This window comes from Rhinoraja longicauda, chromosome 26 (genome assembly GCF_053455715.1).
Source record: "Rhinoraja longicauda isolate Sanriku21f chromosome 26, sRhiLon1.1, whole genome shotgun sequence".
NCBI lineage: Eukaryota > Metazoa > Chordata > Chondrichthyes > Rajiformes > Arhynchobatidae > Rhinoraja > Rhinoraja longicauda.
In genome coordinates this window covers 18,599,523-18,620,162 of record NC_135978.1, presented here as the reverse complement: position 1 = coordinate 18,620,162, position 20,640 = coordinate 18,599,523, and the positions used below count along the sequence as shown (strand labels likewise).

General features: G+C 39.2%; 1 protein-coding gene across 2 annotated transcripts in view; it reads left to right on the top strand.

The window, feature by feature from the left end:
* Positions 1–20,640, top strand: part of LOC144606253 (E3 ubiquitin-protein ligase rififylin-like) — a 39,665-nt gene that overhangs the window by 1,655 nt on the left and 17,370 nt on the right. The window contains exons 2-3 of one of the 2 annotated variants that reach the window (XM_078422170.1): positions 1,831–1,872; positions 19,082–19,269. In XM_078422170.1, coding sequence (XP_078278296.1) covers positions 1,831–1,872; positions 19,082–19,269 — 230 coding nt within the window. The remainder of the gene's footprint in view (positions 1–1,830; positions 1,873–19,081; positions 19,270–20,640) is intronic. The other variant, XM_078422171.1, reaches the window with a different exon arrangement.

Sequence of the window (20,640 nt, the reverse complement as noted above, 5' to 3'; positions counted from 1 at the left end):
CAACCTATTTTCTTTGGATCTTGCTATCTTTGTTTTAATCTCTGAAGTAGTATGGTACACGGTTGAATCTTGATCCCTGTCTTGTTTACTGATTTTGACAGAGGCAGTGGTAGAAATATTGTAATTGGTTTCCAGTGGATGTTTTCATTTATTGATTTATTTTTAAGTGCCATTTACTATTTTGGCTGGTGACCAGGCTAGATTTTCTTTTTTTTTGGACCCATGTGGATATTATGATGTTCATGAGCTTTAAATTCATGCATGTAAACTCGTATGTTTATGAGTACATGTACATTAGGAAAGATATAAATGTTCGGGAGATTGTAGAAGATAGAAAATTGGTGAATTGAGTCTTGGGACTCAATTGAAAATGAGATGGGTAGCAGGTCCATTTAAAGACGTGGGTTTGCTCCCAATTGCTTCTAATGAAGCATTGGCCAAAAACAAGGAACACTGCGAGCAAGGAGGAAGTTTGTAGGGGGGACAAAGTTTGCAAGAATAGCAATTGTATTCACATACATTGTAATCCATGTTTTAAACAAAATGCCTCGACAATCAGTGCAATTTTAAAGACACACAAGTTGTGAATGACTTAATGACAGTGTTTGTGATAAACACCTATGATTTGGAAGGATTAATTCAGTTGCAATAAATCTGAAGATTGTGTCAGGTCTTGATATTTGTGAAAATCTCTATTACTCTCTAACCTTTTCCATGTGAATATGCACCCAAAATTTTCGGCTCCTCTGACTGTTAATGCACTTCTGCTTCTGTTCTTGTGTATCATTTTCAGCTGTGTATCTGCTACAGTTCTCCATGTTAACTCTTTATTTCTTTAGTTATCAATATAAAACCGTCTGTCTTTCCATTTCTATGAATACATTGCGCCTTAACCATGAACTAATAGCACATATGTGAATACAATTGCTATTCTTGTAAAACTTTGTCCTCCCTACAAACTTCCTCCTTGCTCGCAGCGTTCTTTGTTTTTGGCCAATGCCTTTTCATTAACATTTAAACTGCCAACAGAGGGTCCATATGTGAAATCTGGCCGATCCATATTCTCCAGAGATGCTGCCTGACCCAATGGGTTCCTCCAGCACTGTCTTTTTTTAAATCATTTTCAAGAAGACTTTCCATTGCAATTTGCTAAAATAATTCATTAATTCTACCATGTGGTTGCTCATCTTAAAAAAAAAATAATCATTAACTATTTTGTTTTAAATTGAAGAACTTTTGCATCAGTAAGTACTTTTAAATTTCAAAACTATTTGTAACATTCAGATATTTCTGAAAATTTGAATATTAACTTGTGTGGATCGGTTGATTAATTTTGCATTCTATGTGCCAACTGAGAAATTGAGCATTCTGTTCTTAACATTTCTGAGCATTTTAAGGTTAAGCCGAAAGTAGGCCATTTACAAGCTTTGAACTAGAAAAAAACACAAACTGGCTCACGAAAGAGATACTGATTAGAGCAGGGAATGACAGGTTTAAATATGGCCAAAGAGCTTGATGGATTGAAAACAATATGTGACAATTTGAGAGGGTTTTTTTAAGGAATCCCCATTCTTGACTTTTTGTTAGACCACGTTCACAGATTTCAGCAACCCCTTTATTTCAAATGGCAGTGCTTACAGTGAACATGACGTATACATTTTTAAATGAAATTCTGATAATGTGCTTGCAAATATACTTTAATTTTTATGTAGTTTCCATCTGTTTTAGTTGAGTAGCCAGGGTTGTAAGACTGTAATTATCTAGATAAATTGAAATGGATAGTAATAGCATCTTTTCATTAAGTAGTGGTATTGTGGTGTGTAATTACAGATCGCTCTCCCAAAGGTGAGGTGAAGACTGCTGCCAATTCAGGTGAGTGCGTGCTGCCTGCTCTGGTCCTCGCCAAAGTAGATTATTTGTTGGATCAGGTAAATGGGTCCAATGCAGCCTTCACTTTCTGTGATTATGCAGATAATTCTGTAAATATCTCTTGTGTATTCTGTAGCCAGAGCTAGAAGACCAATACCCCTTCAATTTCAGAAATCTTGAGAATCTTATAAAGGCAACCAACATGTAGCTGGGTTCCTGAGGGTAATATACTTCTAGGTTAGGGTTTCAAATTAGGATGGCTTAATGAATGCACAATGAAGCATTGTTTAGTTCCACCATATGGTATGGACCTCTTTTATGCATACATTTAAAAGTCTTGTTTCTGCCAGTATGAAAAATGCGATGTGCTGAATGCCCATGTGTTGAAATACTTCATTATTATATTAGAATAATCAACTGATCATTCAACAAGTTCTTTTATAAACTTGATCATTCTTAAACGAGTTAATATATATTAAATCTTATACTTACTACTAATAAAATGGATATTTTTTGTGTGCAAAACAGGCTTGAATCTGTGCAAACCCAGAAATTAGTGGTAAGAAAATTGCTTACAATTTTCTATTATGTGGAGCTATTATGTTGGTTCATTTCAAAATGTGTTAATGCAACATTTGGAAAAATAAACACTTTATTTGTATCTCAAAGTGCTTACTTTGTAAGTGATCACTTGTGTAGTTAGATGCAGCATCTGATTTGGACATGGATGAGATTTAATGAATTAAGTGATGTTGGTTGAAAAATAAATTTTGGGAGAGCACAAAGAATTCCCTACCCTGAACTGTGCCATGGAATTCTTAGCAATTGGCAGGACAGGTAGACTGTTCCTTGATTTGAAATTGTTCCCTTTTTGGTAATGCATTGGAAATTCAAATTGAATTATATGTTTGAATTTGGGTTAGGGTATGACCCCACAACCTTCTTACTCTTTAAGTAAGAATGCTTCCACCTGCCCTGACTTTATGCTTAATTATGGATGATTTGTGCAATGCCTTTCAGTCATATGACATTGTCCTGAAGTGAAAATATCGCTTACTAAGAGTCACAACTGAATGATCGACCATTCAGTCATGCCACTTAGTAAACAGCATTTTCACTTCAGGACATTGGCCTGACACATGCCATTGACTCATTTCCCAAGCCGCGTTGCCTACATCCATAGCTAAATTACATTTAACAGAATGGAAGGCCCATGTTAGAAAGAGGAGAAAAGAGACCTAGGAGGCTCAGAATCCCATTCCCATGCCGACCTTTCTGTCCTGGGCCGCCTCCATTGCCAGAGTGAGGCCACGCACAAACTGGAGGAACAGTATTTGTATTCCCAACAGTATGAACATTGAATTCTCCAATTTTAGGTAACTAACAACTAGCCCCTTTATTTTCACTGCACCTTCTCTCCCCTTTGCCCCACATGGACACGCATCTCCAGCTCTCTGTTTTTTTTAAGCCGTCATTTGCAGTTCCCTGTTTCTATATTTCTCAAAGGAGCCTAGATCAACAAATGGACTGAAGAAGTTCTAGTTGGAGAAATCGGTGACATGGAGCAAAAATACTTAAATGGAGAAAAGTTTTTTTTTAAACTTGCCAGAGTCAATTATAATCAAAACTGCAAAACAAAACTGTAATCAAATAATCAATATAGATTTCATTTGGATGCATTTGCATGACTGGGGTAAGTAAGGCAACGAAAGCTAGAGTTCTCTGGATAATGGTGCAGTGCTCTGCTCCATGGTGCAGTTGAAGTAGCTTAAGAAAGTAACTGCAGTGCATTTTGTATATCGTGCACACTGCAGTCAAAGTGGGAGCTTGATGGAGATAATAAATGCTCAGAGTATTAGCTGGACTGCAAGGAAAACAGATTGTTTTGTACCTGATGAGTTAGAAGTAGGCTGACTTGTAAGACATGAAAGACTTTGAGGCATCAGATGGTGCACCATTCACTGCTGGATACCCACTTTCGGACCTCTTGTATTCATGGTATTTGTCTGGCAGGTTGATTTGAGTTTCTGATCCTTGGTGGCACCACAGGGTGTGGGTGATGAGGCTGCAAATGTTATTGCATTTATTTTCATGATGGGCAAATAGTGTCTCATTTATTGGAGATGATCATTGTCTACTTATTCTGTGGCCCATTTGTTAATTGCATGATACTAGTCCATATCGAAATGTTGTCCAGATCTTGCAGCATGTGGCTATAAATTAATTTGTGAGAGGTTGTAATGGAATTGAAAGTTATGCAATCATCAGCAAACATCCCCACATCTGACCTTGTAATGGAAGGAAGATCTTTGAAAGGTGGTTGGGCCCAGAACATTACTGTGAGGAACTTCTGCAGTGATAGCTTAGGACTGAGATGATCAAGCTTTAGCAATCGCATGCATTTTCCTTTGTACAACTTATGACTTCAACCATTGGATGTTTTCTTCTTTTGGTCCATAAATTTGTTTTTCCAGAGCTCATTGACACCATAGTAGGGTTAATACTGCCTCAAAATCTGGGTTAGTCACCCTCTCCTCCCTCCTTTCTGGAATTTAGTTTCTTGGTCCATGTTTAAACTAAGGCTGTGATGAAATATTGAACTGTGTGGTCTTGGAAAATCCAAAATAAAGATTAGTGAATAAGTACCTCTAAATAGTACGTGTAGGAAAATAACTGCTGGTACAAATCAAAGTTATTTATTTCACAAAATGCTGGAGTAACTCAGCAGGTTAGACAGCATCTCAGGAGAGAAGGAATGGGTGATGTTTCGGGTCGAGACCCTTCTTCAGACTGATGTTAGGGGGGGCGGGACAAAGGAAGGATATAGGTGGAGACAGGAAGATAGAGGGAGAACTGGGAAGGGGGAAGGGGGAGGGGAAGAGAGGGACAGAGGAACTATCCAAAGTTAGAGAAGTCAATGTTCATACCGCTGGGCTGCAAGCTGCCCAAGCGAAATTTGAGGTGCTGTTCCACCAATTTCCGGTGGGCCTCACTACGGCACTGGAGGAGGCCCATGACAGAAAGGTCAGACTGGGAGTGGGAGGGGGAGTTGAAGTGCTCAGTTGAAGAGATCAGGTTGGTTAAGGCGGACTGAGCGAAGGTGTTGAGCGAAACGATTGGCGAGACTGCGTTTGGTTTAAACGATGTTAAGAAGTTGACATCTAGAGCAGCGGATACAATAGATGAGGTTGGAGGAGGTGCAGGTGAACATCTGTCTCACCTGGAAAGACTGTTTGGGTCCTTGGATGGAGTTGAGGGGGGAGTAAAGGGGCAGGTGTTGCATCTCCTGTGGTTGCAGGGGAAAGTGCCCGGGGATAGGGTGGTTTGGGTAGGAAGGGACGAGTGGACCAGGGAGTTACGGAGGGAACGGTCTCTGCAGAAAGCAGAAAGAGGAGGGGATTGGAAGATGTGGCCAGTAGTGGGGTCCCGTTGTAGGTGACGGAAATGTTGGAGGATGATTTGTTGGATACGCTGGCTGATGGGGTGGAAGGTGAGAACGAGGGGGGATTCTGTCCTTGTTACGAATGGGGGGAGGGGGATCAAGAGCGGAGCTGCGGGATGTAGAAGAGGCCCTAGTGAGAGCCTCATCTATAATGGAAGAGGGGAATCCCCGTTTCCTGAAGAATGAGGACATCTCTGATGCCCTAGTGTGAAACACCTCATCCCGGGTCAGATGCGGCATAGACGGAGGAATTGGGAGTAGGGGATAGACTTTTTGCAGGAGACAGGGTGGGAAGAAGTGTAGTCCAGATAGCGCTGCGAATCAGTGGGTTTATAATAGATGTCAGTCGCTAGTCTGTCTCCTGTGATGGAGATGGTGAGATCCAGAAACGGGAGGGATATGTCGGAGATAGTCCAAGTATATTTAAGAGCAGGATGGAAATTGGAAGTGAAGTGTATGAAGTCAGTGAGTTCTGCATGGGTACAAGAGGTAGCGCCAATGCAGTCGTCGATGTAGCGGAGGTAGAGTTCGGGGATGGGGCCGGTGTAATTCCGGAACAGGGATTGTTCGACGTACCCGACAAAGAGGCAGGCATAGCTAGGGCCCATGCGAGTGCCCATAGCTACGCCTCTGGTTTGGAGGAAGTGGGAGGAGTCAAAGGAAAAGTTGTTAAGGGTAAGAACCAGCTCTGCTAGGCGGAGGAGAGTGTTAGTAGATGGGGATTGGCTGGTTCTACGGTCGAGGAAGAAACGGAAGGCTTCAAGACCATCCTTGTGGGGGATGGAAGTGTAGAGTGACTGGACATCCATGGTAAAGATGAGGGAGTGGGGGCCTGGAAACCGGAAGTTATCGAGGAGATGGAGAGCATGTGAGGTGTCTTGGACGTAGGTGGGGAGGGATTTGACCAGGGGGAATTGGATGGAGTCGAGGTAGGTGGAAATAAGTTCGGTGGGACAATATTACACTTTCAATAATATTGCTAATGACTGAGACCAGACTGAGTCGGAATTAGTCAGATTAGTTTTGTTCTGCTTTCTTTAAATAACACCTATCGGGAAAATGTTTACGTAATTAGGTGCATGTCACTTGTAACTGTTCGAGAATAACATTGTGGGATAAGTTCTGCAGCACAAATCTTTGACACTAGAGCTGTGTTGATATCCAGTCTCATAAAATTTGCTAAATCTTGTACTCTCACATTTATCTTGATATTAAGTGAACTAAATCAAATTGTTTGAAGACAGTGATTGTGGGCATCTGAGAAAGAAGCCAAGATGAATCATCCACCCATACCTCTGTGCAACTGGCTGAACATGGCTGCAAATGGAAGAATGGGATTGTTTTTGGAACTGTTAACTCCATTAGGCAGTTTAGGTGTCCATCACCATGCAAAACATGATGTGGTAGGATGGAACAGTTTGGATAGCAACACGGAGTAGAGCAAGTTCAGAGTAGAAGTGAAAAATGAAATGGCAGTAAAAGCATGCGTTAAAGTAGATTGAAAACTTGTTGGATTCACTTCCATGTTATCTTCAGGCTTACAAACATAAAATGGGTAATAAGAAGAGGGATGAGGTCAATTAGGAATTAAAAAGAATTTTGCTTCAGAACTGTTGGCCACGGTGCAGTAGTTCAGTAATTTAACATCGATTGGTATTACAGTGCCCTCCATAATGTTTGGGACAGACCCATCACTTATTTATTTGCCTCTGTACTCCACAATTTGAGATTTGTAATAGAAAAAATCACCTGTACACATTGTCAAATTTTATTAAAGGGTATTTTTATACATTTTGCTTTCACCATGTAGAAATTACATCTGTGTTTATACATAGTCCCCCCATTTCAGGGCACCATAATGTTTGGGACACATGGCTTCACAGGTGTTTGTAATTGCTCAGGTGTGTTTAATTGCCTCCTTAATACAAGTATAAGAGCGCTCTCAACACCTCGTCTTTCCTCCTGTCTTTCCATCACCTTTGGAAACGTTTATTGCTGTTTATCAACACGAGGACCAAAGTTGTGCCAATGAAAGTCAAAGAAGCCATTATGAGACTGAGAAACGAGAATAAAACTGTTAGAGACATCAGTCAAACCTTAGGCTTACCAAAATCAACTGTTTGGAACATCATTAAGAAGAAAAAAAGCACTGGTGAGTTTACTAATCGCAAAGGAGTGGCAGGCCAAGGAAGACCTCCACAGCTGACGACAGCTCATTCTCTCTATAATAAAGAAAAATCCCCAACCATCTGTCTGACAGATCAGATACACTCTTCAGGAGTCAAGTGTCAATGACCACTGTCTGCAGAAGACTTCATGAACAGAAATACAGAGGCTACACTGCAAGCTGCAAAAATAGGATGGCCAGGTTACAGTTTGCCAAGAAGTACTTAAAAGGTCAACCACAGCTCTGGAAAAAGGTCTTGTGGACAGATTAGACGAAGATTAACTTATATCAGAGTGATGGCAAGAGTAAAGTATGGAGGGGAGAAGGAACTGCCCAAGATCCAAAACACCACTCATCTGTGAAACACAGTGGTGGGAGTGTTATGGCCTGGGCATGTATGGCTCCTGAAGGTACTTGCTCACTTATCGTCATTGATGATAAACTGCTGATGGTAGTAGCATAATGAATTCTGAAGTGTAAAGACACATCCTATCTGCTCAAATTCAAACAAATGTCTCAAAATTCATTGGCCGGCGGTTCATTCTACAGCAAGCCAGTGATCTCAAACATACTGCTAAAGCAACAAAGGAGTTTTCCAAAACTAAAAAATGGTCATTTCTTGAATGGCCAAGTCAATCACCCGATCTGAACCCAATTGAGCTGCCTTTAATATGCTGAAGAGAAAACTGAAGGGGACTAGCCCCCAAAACAAGCATAAGCTAAAGATGGCTGCAATACAGGCCTGACAGAGCATCACCAGAGAAGACACCCAGCAACTGGTGATATCCATGAATCACAGACTTTAAGCAGTCATTGCATGCAAAGGATATGCAACAAAATACTAAACATACCTACTTTCATTTACATGACATTGCTGTGTCCAAAACTTTATGGTGCCCTGAAATGGGGGGACTATGTATAAACACTGCTACAATTTCTACATGGTGAAACCAAAATGTATAAAAATACCCTTTCTTAAAATCTGACATTGTGCACTTTAACCACGTGATTTTTTTCTATTACAAATCTCAAATTGTGGAGTACAGAGGTAAATAAATAAATGATGGGTCTTTGTCCCAAACATTATGGAGGGCACTGTACATATGTACCCACTCAAATGCCAAGGTACTTAGAAATGGTAAACTTGCACTGGGACAGCAATACTATTTTACAAAAGTCAGCCTAAGGAGACATTAGGCAGGTTGGGAGGTTATTTTAGTTAAATTGAGAAATGTTTTAAAATAAACTTGGGTAAAAATACTGAAAATAATTAGCACCAAATTCAGCATCTGGCTGAATATTGTGCTCCTCAGTAAAATTTGAGCATCAACTAGAAGAAAGTTTTCAAAATGCTACCTTGGGTACTATTTACCTCCTCCACAATTCTGAGATCTATTTGGACACATCGGGTTATATTAAAGGGGATGTAGAGCACGCTTTGTTTAATTGACAATTTTCTGTGTTCTAAATATGCAATATAATGAATATTTATATACTTTTTAAAAAAGCCGCCGAGTTTTAATATAAAGAATCTTACCGTCTTGAGATTTAAGTTCAGCAGCTGCAAAAATAAATTAGAACAAAGTTATATCAAACATTGATATTAAATGCCAATTTTAATTATCTATCTCTGTATAAACCTTGCCTACCATGATTCTGAAGATTTATTTGTTCATTATATAATCTTGTCACTCGCTCCATTAACTCCCATTTTTCACAGCACCCTTTGTAATTTACAAAGTTCCGAGCTAGTATTTCTTTTAGCTGGCGTACTGAGAGACCATCAATATCTTCCACACAAGTCAAGTCCGATAATGACGCTCTACGCCGGCCTGGGACAATGATCTCTGAATTGACGGACTAGAACAAAGCCAAACCAAGAGAGATTAAAGATAGATGGACATGTCGTACCAATACATTTAATCAGTTATTCCACACACTAGATATAAAAATGTAGCGTGTGTGTAGAGTTTTGTACAATGACAAAACTCTACACATCTATCTCTGTATAAACCTTGCCTACCATGATTCTTAAGATCTCTTTGTTCATTATATAATCTTGTCACTCTCTCCATTAATATACAATTTTTACAGCACATTCTCCAAACAAATTTTACCCAAATGGGGGGGGGACTATGTTTCTTTTTTTCCAGCTGCTCTCACACTTGTATTCTCATCTTGGCCCTCCCTTCGAAACCAAGGTATAATAGTCTCTAATACCATAATCATTCTCAGTCTCTTTTATATGCATGCTCCTCCGTGATAATAGTACGTGTTTATTTTATTTTTTTTATATTTTTTATTTTTGAAAAGCATATGTACAAATAGAAATAAGAAAAAAACACATTTGTTACAAAGTTCTTACATAGCTTCAATTTAAAAAATTTTGAAGAGAGAAAGTAAAAATAAAAATAAAAAACTATAAACTTTGGGAGAGAGAATAAGAGGGTTAAAAAAAAGGATCTAACAATAAAAATTAACGGGAGTAGATCCGGGAGACAATAACCACAGTTGTACATCCAACCCCTAACTCAAGATTCAACTTTTAATTTAAATTTTTTATTTTAGTCCTGTGCCAAACCCATTTACTTTTCTAAAAATTCAATAAATGGAGACCATATTTTTAAAAACAACTCAGGTTTGTCGATTAAGGCAAACCTTATTTTTTCCAAATGCAGGGTCTCTGTCATTTCCGTAGTCCACATTTTAATTGTGGGGGTTATTGGTTTTTTCCAAAATTTAAGTATTAATTTTTTCGCAGTTATTAGACTGTAATAGTACGTGTTTAAACTGCCATTGTGCAGAATGATTGCATTATCAATCTTAAATTGTTGCCTGCTATTGGCAGACTAAAATCTCAATTTGTTTCTCCATTTAATAGTCGATTAATATAACTTTTTGTTTTGTTTTCACCCTGAATTGTTTTAAATTGTATGTATGATTTTAGTGCAGACTGCGTCTTGCCCTTTAATTACATTTTTGGGTTGCTACCTATTGTAGCGCCTTCACCATTGAGAATTGATTTCTGGAATCCCCATTCTCCACAAGCATCCTCTATTTCGGCTATTTTTTTCTGTTTAAATAGAACATTGTTTAAATCTTTTTAATATATCAAAAAAACAGAAGGTCTAAATGATTGATTATAATAAATACACAGCTTTTTAAATTCTGTATTATACAATCATATGAGATTGTGATACTCATTTGAGATTCAGAAATTTGATGAGTCCTCTGTTAAAATGTACTTTAATGTGAAAGATCTTTTGGATAATGAAGTGTTGGAATCTGGGTAAGAAATGCTAAGCACTTATTAAGGTTAATTTTAATGCAGCTTTGATAGAATCACCTCCTGAATCTAACCTACATCTCTTGCATAGTATTTAATACACTTAACGTGGATAGCCTATATTTATTGTGTCTAAAATACTGCATGTTGAAGATTCAGAGCTAGGTAGAATTCTGTAAATAGGTAAATGATCAAAAAATGTAAAAGAGAACTCACTGTCCAAATGTTTCCATAAATGTTGTATTATTATTTGGATATTAATTATTGTTATCGCATTCAGGTCTATTGTTGAAGAGATATCTGGGTCTTGTAATTGTATTAAAATGTGTAACATGCTTTAGAACTTCTAAATTAGTTTGGAGACTTATCCTTTTAGTTTTCAATTTCTTTGCATCATGTTGACAACATGTATATCAATGTTGTTAGTGATGTATGACCACTAGAGTGATGCATTTATGAACATGTTATCAAGTTGATGCTACGGTAGAAGTTGTCTAAGCCCCACACAAATAGAACCCAGGTCGCTGGTGCTGAGAGACAGCAGATAGAAACATAGAAACATAGAAAATAGGTGCAGGAGTAGGCCATTCGGCCCTTCGAGCCTGCACCACCATTCAATATGATCATGGCTGATCATTCAGCTCAGTAGCCTGTACCTGCCTTCTCTCCATAACCCCTGATCCCTTTAGCAAAAAGGGCCACATCTAACTCCCTCTTAAATATAGCCAATGAACTGGCCTCAACTACCTTCTGTGGCAGAGAATTCCACAGACTCACCACTCTCTGTGTGAAGAAATGTTTTCTCATCTCGGTCCTAAAAGACTTCCCCCTTAGCCTTAAGCTGTGACCCCTGGTTCTGGACTCCCCCAACATCGGGAACAATTTTCCCGCATCTAGCCTCTCCAACCCCTTAAGAATTTTATATGTTTCTATAAGATCCCCCCTCAGTCTTCTAAATTCCAGCGAGCACAAGCCCAGTCTATCTAGTCTTTCCTCATATGTAAGTCCCGCCATCCCAGGGATCAATCTGGTGAACCTTCTCTGTACTCCCTCTAAGGCAAGAACGTCTTTCCTCAGGTTAGGAGACCAAAACTGCACACAATACTCCAGGTGCGGTCTCACCAAGGCCCTGTACAACTGCAGCAGAACCTCCCTGCTCCTAAACTCAAATCCTCTTGCTATGAATGCCAACATACCATTCGCTTTCTTCACTGCCTGCTGCACCTGCATGCTTGCTTTCAATGACTGGTGCACCATGACACCCAGGTCACGTTGCATCTCCCCTTCTCCCAATCGGTCACCATTCAGGTAATACTCTGCTTTCCTGTTCTTGCCGCCAAAGTGGATAACCTCACATTTATCCACATTATATTGCATCTGCCATGCATTTGCCCACTCGCCTAATCTATCCAAGTCACTCTACAGCCTCCTAGCATCCTCCTCGCAGCTAACACTGCCACCCAGCTTCATGTCATCTAGCTCTGCCACCAGAAAAAAACACTTCCAACTGCCATAGTTCAATTATGACTCAGTAACCCTACAGCTCTTGAAGTAAACTTGCAAGTACTTTTTGAACTTGACACGGCTTTCTGCGTCTGCAGCTTGTTAGTTGTTAGGAAATGAGTTACACAAATATTGGATGCTCTAGTGCTGCTTTGGCGCTACGGAGGCGTCCGGAGAGGACCCGGCAACGATAATGGAGAGGTCGGTGCACCAGCCGACAGACGAGGATGGACCACATAGAGTGAGGACGCCGCTGCCGAGGAAAGGAACAATGGAGGACCCGGCATGTGGGGACTGCCGTGAGGAAGGGGGAAGAGCAATGGAGGATCCGGTGTGAGTGGATCGCCGTGAGGGAGGTGGAAGAACAATGGAGGACCCGGTGTGGGGGGACTATGGTGAGGGAGGGGGAGAACAATGGAGAACAATTTTGTGTCTATCTTTGGTTTAAACAAGCATCTGCAGTTCCTTTCTACACAAAGCATCCTATCTGACTGTTATCACAGGTTGGTATGGCAACTGTTCTGCTCATGGCCTCAAGAATTGCAGGGATTATAAACGCAAGACCATCACACAAACCAGCCTCCACCACCCTTTGCCTCCCTCCCCATCAACTCCATGCTACCTTGAGAAAGCAGCCAATATAATCAATGACCATTCACTCCTTAAGTGTTTTCACTTCTACCCTCTCCTGTCGGGCAGAAGATATAAAAACTTGAAGTCATGCAACACCAGTTTCAAGAACACTTCTTCCCCACTGTTATCCACTTGGACAGACTGCATATGCTGAGGGTGAATTCCGATCTTCCAATCTGCCTATTGCACCCCTGGCACTTGTTTTTATCTGCACTTTCTCTGTAGCTGTAACACTATGTTCTGCATTCTGTTTATTTTTACTTTCACTCTACCTGATATGCGTGTGCATCGTTTTCCTGGAAGGCATGTAAAACGAAACTGTATGCTGTATCTCAGTATAAGTACCAATTATAAATCAATATAATGTATAATAAGTTCACAAAATTATCATACTTTACTGAATTAAAAAATATATATTTGCTTTAGTACTCCGAAAAGCACACTTTTTAAATAGGATCTCTGTAGTTGAGATTTTGTGAATTCCTTCTCAACATATTGTACCATAAAGGGTTACCTTTCAATGGTTTATAAAAAAAATCTTAACAGATTATTTACAAATTAAAGCACAGATAACTTGTGTCAGTTTATTCTTCAGGAGTGTTGTCTCTTATTTTATCTATATATCTTCTATCTCTGTCATGTAATTAATGCCTGCTTAAGTTCTTCTTGCTCTGTTTCCTTCAGCAGCTTCATCTATTAATAAATTCTTTTACTCTGTGTGATTATATTTTTCTTAGCCTGATAAAGTAAGCCAGGTGTTGTTTGATATCAGAAAGATGATATCAAAAAGGTGATATCATTTGGCTGATTAGATAACATTCAATCAAACAGTAACATGGAAATTAGATTTGGTTTATTCTGTTTTGAACTAAATTTTGTATCCAAAAGTGTCTATCATCTCTTTTGATATTTTGATCTTCTAAAATAACATGGACCATCCAGATCTTTCAACGGACTATTGTGAAATAACTGTCCAAGGACTTAAATTTACCTGTTGAACCAAATTTACCTTGGCGAACAAGACTGTATGTGCTGCTAATTTACTTTGACTGTATGATTGCATTAAAGATATTGAAATGCAGTTTGTAGGGTGTTTCTACTCAGCAAGTCAATGCTGACATCAATGAGTTTATAGCTGCCTTCTGGTTGAGGCTATTCCTTGCATAAAAGATGACTGTAATTATTGAAGATATTCAGCTCAGTCTGAGGATGATCATCTAATCTGAAGCATCTTCAACTGCTTAAAATAACCTTTCACCACAAGGTCACATCTGGGAGATGAAGCCTGCCTGCTTTTAACAGGACCTGGACAACACTCGTGCATCAGTTCATAAAAGATACCATACAAGTGTCAGCTGTGGTGAGGGGCTTCAACAACTTCCTTCAATAGGCAGCAACATTGCCGTTGCCTGGCTTCTTCCATCCATACTTTGAGGCCCTTATTAATCAGAAAGTTAACTGCTTTATGGATATTGTATGGATATTAACTGCTTTATGGATATATATATATATATATATATATATAAATAATTAGAAGCTAGTGACTCATCTCCAGTCTGCCTACAATCTTTCCACCACCTGCAAGGCACAAGTCAGAAATAGTTTTGTTTTTTTATTGTCACCTGTACAATAATAAAGTTTATTATTGTCACCAAGGTACAATGAAAAGCTTTTTTTTGTGTGCTATCCTGTCAAGGAAAAAATTATAGTTGATTGTAATCAAGCCATCCACTGTACAGATAAAGTATAAAGGGTACAACATTTAGTGTAAGATGAAGTCCGATTGAAAATAGTTCAAAGGTCTCCAATGAAGTGGATGTGGGGCGATCAGGACTGCGCTCTAGCTGGTAAAGAGGACGATTCGGTAGCCTGATAACAGCAGCAGCGTAATTGAATATTGTTCACTTGCCGAGATAAGTAACTCCAATCGGTTTCAAAACTTGATATCACCCTGAAGCAATTAGTCCATTCACTTCCTTAAATATTCACTCCCTTTCCCACTGGTTGTGGCTCTGGTATGAGGATCATCTTCAAGATCAATTGCAGCAGTTTATCACAGCAGCTTCAAAAGCAGCACCCAAAAGCACCTTCTTGTGGACAAATATGGATGTATAAGAAATTATACTTTGCTAATAACAATATTCCATAATATTCACAATATATTCAATATTCCACAGCGGAATATAAAACACGTGAAATTACATTGTTAAGTATGCGAAGTAGTCTTAAAGAAAAAATAAGCTTGTTATTTCTGCTTAAAATAGAAAATAAATTTCACTTGGTATTAATGGAAACCTTGCATGATCCTTTTGTTTACATGTCTTTTATGGCCTAGTTGTTGCATCTAGAGCTCTTATTATGTTCTAGCATTAGAGCAAATTATGAATTGTTCCAGGTTTACATCTGAATAAGTAGAATTGCAGAGTAAATAGATTTCTATGAAAATGGAGGCATAGCATCTTAATATTTTCTAGATATTCACATGCATTCTCCTGAATTCAGTCATACAAAATGTAATGTCTCTTGGGTACATATTTATGGCTGTTTTAGTCTTCCTTCTGTGTTTACTAATCAATACTCGTTTTCCCCCTAGAATTGATGTTTATCTTTATTACTTGTTATGAATATGTTATGTCACAGATGAATTTTTTTTGCATGATAGAAATGTATGCAGAATAATCTAGTAAAATAATTTAAAAACTAGAAAATAAAACATGACATTTCATGCAGAGATATTTATGAAGTTGAAACCCATCTGATTCTAGTTCTTGTGACAAGTACACTATCAAAATAGTTGAATGTATAAAGTGCAGCTTTTTTACTTTTAGTACATTATGGTGGACAATATTAATAATCCAAAAGTAACCTCCAATTTCATTTTGACACTTTGCGAATTTATTTAACTATGCCCAAAATTAAAATACTGATGTAACTGTGAGAGTTACCTGATTATCATGACAGTGATTCCTTGTAGGGAAAGAAAATTGCTGCATTTTTGTGATACCTTCATCATATCATATCATCATATATATACAGCCGGAAACAGGCCTTTTCGGCCCACCAAGTCCGTGCCGCCCAGCGATCCCCGTACATTAACACTATCCTACACCCACTAGGGACAATTTTTACATTTACCCAGCCAATTAACCTACATACCTGTACGTCTTTGGAGTGGTGTGGGTTAAACATGGGCAAAGAAATCTGCTGATTGTCCTCTCTATTGATCAATCAAGAGAGTTGCATGGAACTGCAGGTACTGGTTTACAAAGAAAAAGACCAAAGTGCTGCAGTAACTCAGCAGGTCTGGCAGCATCTCTAGGTCATGAATAGTGACATTACAGGTCGGGCTCCTCCTTTAGACTGACTTTGATGAAACATTTGTCTTCCTTGATGAGCATTGCTTAGAATGAGCATTTGATAATATGAATGCAGAATGTGCTCTTTGACTTCAGTGTCCATAATCAAAAATGACAGGTACCACCACTATTACCAACCTGGCTGTGTCCCAAACAGTAAAGTTGCTAGAATGAATTTGTATCTGAAGATATGTACAACATGAAGGGAAAATAAATGACTTCCTTTCACCAGTCAACTTGCTACAGATCTGCTCTCTGGGCACTGACCATTGGACAATGCGGGTGGAAATGAAGGCTAATTCCATAATGTGTAGGAAGGAACTGCAGGTGCTGGTTTAAACTGAAGATAGACACAAAATGCTGGAGTTACTCAGCGGGACAGGCAGCATCTCTGGATAGAAGGAATGGGTGACGTTTTGGGTCGAGACCAGTCTGAAGAAGGGTCTCGACTCGAAACGTCACCCATTCCTTGTCTCGAGAGATGCTGCCTGTCCCGCTAAACCATATTTGCAGCAGCCACCTCCATGCAAATTAGGATAGGTTGAAAACTGATTAAACAGCATAAAGCTGGGTGTCAATGAAAGGCCACGGCTATAAGCAGCAGCATTATATTATACTTTGTAACATGAAGCAATAAAGTATAATCTTTACTCTTGTGTTTACGGTTCAACAAAGAATAAAAGAACAAATCCAGAACAATATCAGGTGTAAGTAATGTGCCAACCTGGTGAGGCTAGCTACATCAAAGGGCAAATGCATGCTAAACTGCAGACAAAGCACACTCCGGCAGTGCTGAGTGATCCCACATCCACTGGATTGGATCAAAGCTCTGCAGTGCTGCCACGCTAAGTGAATGAACATGGTACCCTCGGATTGAGGAGCTTGCTATATGAGAGCAAAAGAAAGGACTGAACCATCTACTGCCATTTTCAGCCAGAAATACTGACTGTTTAATCTACACCAGCATCCTTCTGCAGATCAAATATTTGGTACTTTGGCTGAAAATGATACTGATTTAGATGGTTCAGTTAATTTAATCACTGTGCTGTCAAGAATTGACGGAGTGCAGTAGATTGAGCAAATAAGCGAGACAGCTGCCTGGCTACTGTACTGAAGATTTGTATCCCAGAACAATGCTCTGGCTAAGACTGTTCCATTATAGCAACAACACTTGCAAACCTAACAAATCTGTGAATTATCGAGGTGTGCCTTTCGACAAAAAGTACACTCCAATCCATCCAATTCCTACCCATCATGAGCCGTGAAGGGAGCTAGTATCAAACACGTGCCAAACAGCACCTGATGACCAGCTCCTCGTGCTCCAGTTTGGTTTGGCCAGCACAAATCTCATCGGTCTGATTTACAATCTTGATCCAAACATAGAAATTGTCATTAACCTAATGCCCGTCACATATTTTCAGGACATCCTTAAGTACTTTGAACCAAGTTAAATTATTTTGAAATAAAAAGATACTAAATGCTGGAGTTGGTTGGGACAGGCAGTATCTCTTGGGCTCACGACCCTTCTTCAGACAGAATAGTTTTTCAGAATAGTTTTGAAATGTAGTTACTGTTGTAATAACAAGGCAGCCAATTTTTACCCAGCAAAATCCCACAACAATTTGTTAATGACTGATCGTCAGTGTTCCTAAAAGCCTTTTTGAATTTGTGCATAGAATTTTCTACACCCACTTTAGAGAAAGCAAGTTTAACTTTTTATCTGACGACCAAATATGGGTCAAATATTTGAATTCCAAATATCACAAAGGCTACTTTGATATCAAACACCCCCAGTAGAATTGAAGTCAAAGGTAAATATTTACAGTGCACCCTGGCAGAAAAGGGGATGATTGTCAGAGGGTCAGTCATGCAGCTCTTGCTTAAAGCTGCAAGAATTTCCTACGGCCCACTATTGTAGACATCTATATTCATGACCTTCCCTGCATCATAAGATCAGAGTGAGAATGTTAGCATTACAGTGTCGAAGGATTCAGAGTTCCTTATGTAATTAAGCAATCAGTTTATTCACAAAATGCTGGAGTAACTCAGCAGGTCAGGCAGCATCTCGGGAGAGAAGGAATGGGTGACGTTTCGGGTCGAGACCCTTCTTCAGACTGATGTCGGGGCAGTTGGTTCCTGCAGCAAGATCAGATTTGGGCTAGGAAATCAAAAGTAACTGATGCCATTTGCATGTCAGACAAGGAAGTGTCCAATCACTTTCCATTAACATTTCGCTATTGCTGAAATTGCCAAATCTATCAAAATCAGAGCCCATAAGAGTCATATCATATATATACAGCCGGAAACAGGCCTTTTCGGCCCACCAAGTCCGTGCCGCCCAGCGATCCCCGTACATTAACACTATCCTACACCCACTAGGGACAATTTTTACATTTACCCAGCCAATTAACCTACATACCTGTACGTCTTAGGAGTCTTTATAAACTCTCCACTTCCCAATACCCGACAAGCACCTGCCAAGCCCTCAACCCTTATTACCTAGAAGGACAAGGCAGCAGGCAGGCAGGCGGGAAATCCTACTCCAAGTTCCCTCCAAGTCATGCACCACTTTGACTTGGAACCAGATTGACTATTCTGTCAGTATCACTGGATCAAAATGTTGGAACTTCCAAGACACAGTTTAACAGTATCTTCACCGTAAGGATTGAAGAAACTCAAAGACAGCTCAATTCCATCTTGAGAACAAATCAGATGGGCAATAAATGCTAACCTTAGTGAAGATACTCAATAACATGAATGATTTTTGAATGTGTGGTTGGATGTATTATGTAGATGGAGTAAACGCTCTTCTGTCATTAATGCAGACGGCACTGCGATGTGGGCCTCCTGCTGCAACTGGTTCTGCGTGGACAACCAGACGATGGATGAACCTGAATACACCCCTAGAAGGCAGGCGTACACTAACGCGGGCTACAACTCTCAGTCACCTCCAAGTAGATTGGAAAACACATGTAGAGCGTGCGGTTCTCAGTTTGAAAATGCCTCACGGAAGGTAAGTACATATTGTAAGATGGAGATTAAAATTACATTGAGCAGTACCGCACAGGAATTGGCCCTCCAGCCCAAAATGTCCACGCCGATCATGATGCCAAGTTAAACCGATCTCCTCTGTCTATAGATCCATATCCCTCCTTTCCCTGCATATCTATGTGAATATGCAAAAGCCTCTTAATGCCACTAGCACCTTGACATTTTCAGCCTGGGAGAAATAGGTTCTGGCTGTTTACCCTATCTTTTACTCTCATCATTTAACATACTTCTACCGGGTTTCCCCTCAGACTCTGACATCCCAGAGAAAACAATCCAAGTTTGTCAAACCTCTCCTTAAAGTTGATCCAGAACTGCACACGATACTCAACATGCAGCCTCACCAAAGTCCTGTGAAGCAGATATGCAACTTTCTTGACAGATGAAGGGACTTCAATACCCCTAAATTGATTACATTGTCCTACTAGGAAATTGTGTTTGAGGCAACAAAGGTGAAAACTTGCAAATGTTCTCCTCTTTTGCATATCTTATCAAGATTGTACTGTTGTAGAGTATACTGCTTGGTAGTTCTACGGTTTAGTGTTCTCTGTCATGTGAGCTTGCTTTCCATGAAGTCAAGACTGAATGGTGACCTGAGAAAAGTATACAAGATTGAGAGGAGTAGAAAAGAAACTCAATATGTTTCTTCTAAGGATATCAAAAACAAGGGGATAGTTTTATGGTAAGACATGAAAGATTTAAAGGGGAACTTTTGGGTGTTTTTTCTTCACAAAGGCTGACATGATGCTTTTATTCACAAAATTAATGGGATGATGCTGAGCTTTTTTACTTTGGAGAACTAACTGAAATATCAATAACTATTTTTCATAATTTAAACAGGAACTTGATTCTTTTGGGGAAATACTTCAGCTAGTGTAAAAAATATAAGTTGTCAATCTTTATTTCAAATTTATACGGTCTATTCATATATCCATTAATTATTTTACTTTTGACACTTTTCATCTGCTTGATTAATTAGTTGTCAAAAAATATTATTTCTTCCCAAACTCCTCATGTAGCTATACTTAGAAATAACATGAGGCATTCCATTCTTCTAAATCTCGAGTAAAAACTAGTTACTGGTATCTATTTAATGTGCTGAATGAAACCACTGAAAACATTTAAGATTAATGTCCAAGCTATTGACCTTCAAGAAGACATTTATTAGTCATGAAATATTTTCAAACATACCTGTGAATCATGTCTTCTTTCAGAAAAAAAGTGTCTTATGATCAAACCTGTTATTCCAGTTTGGAGTTCAGTTTAAAAAATTCCATTTTAAATTATTTGCGTCATGCTGTTTGTAAGTTCTATTTATAAAACGGTGTCAGTTTCC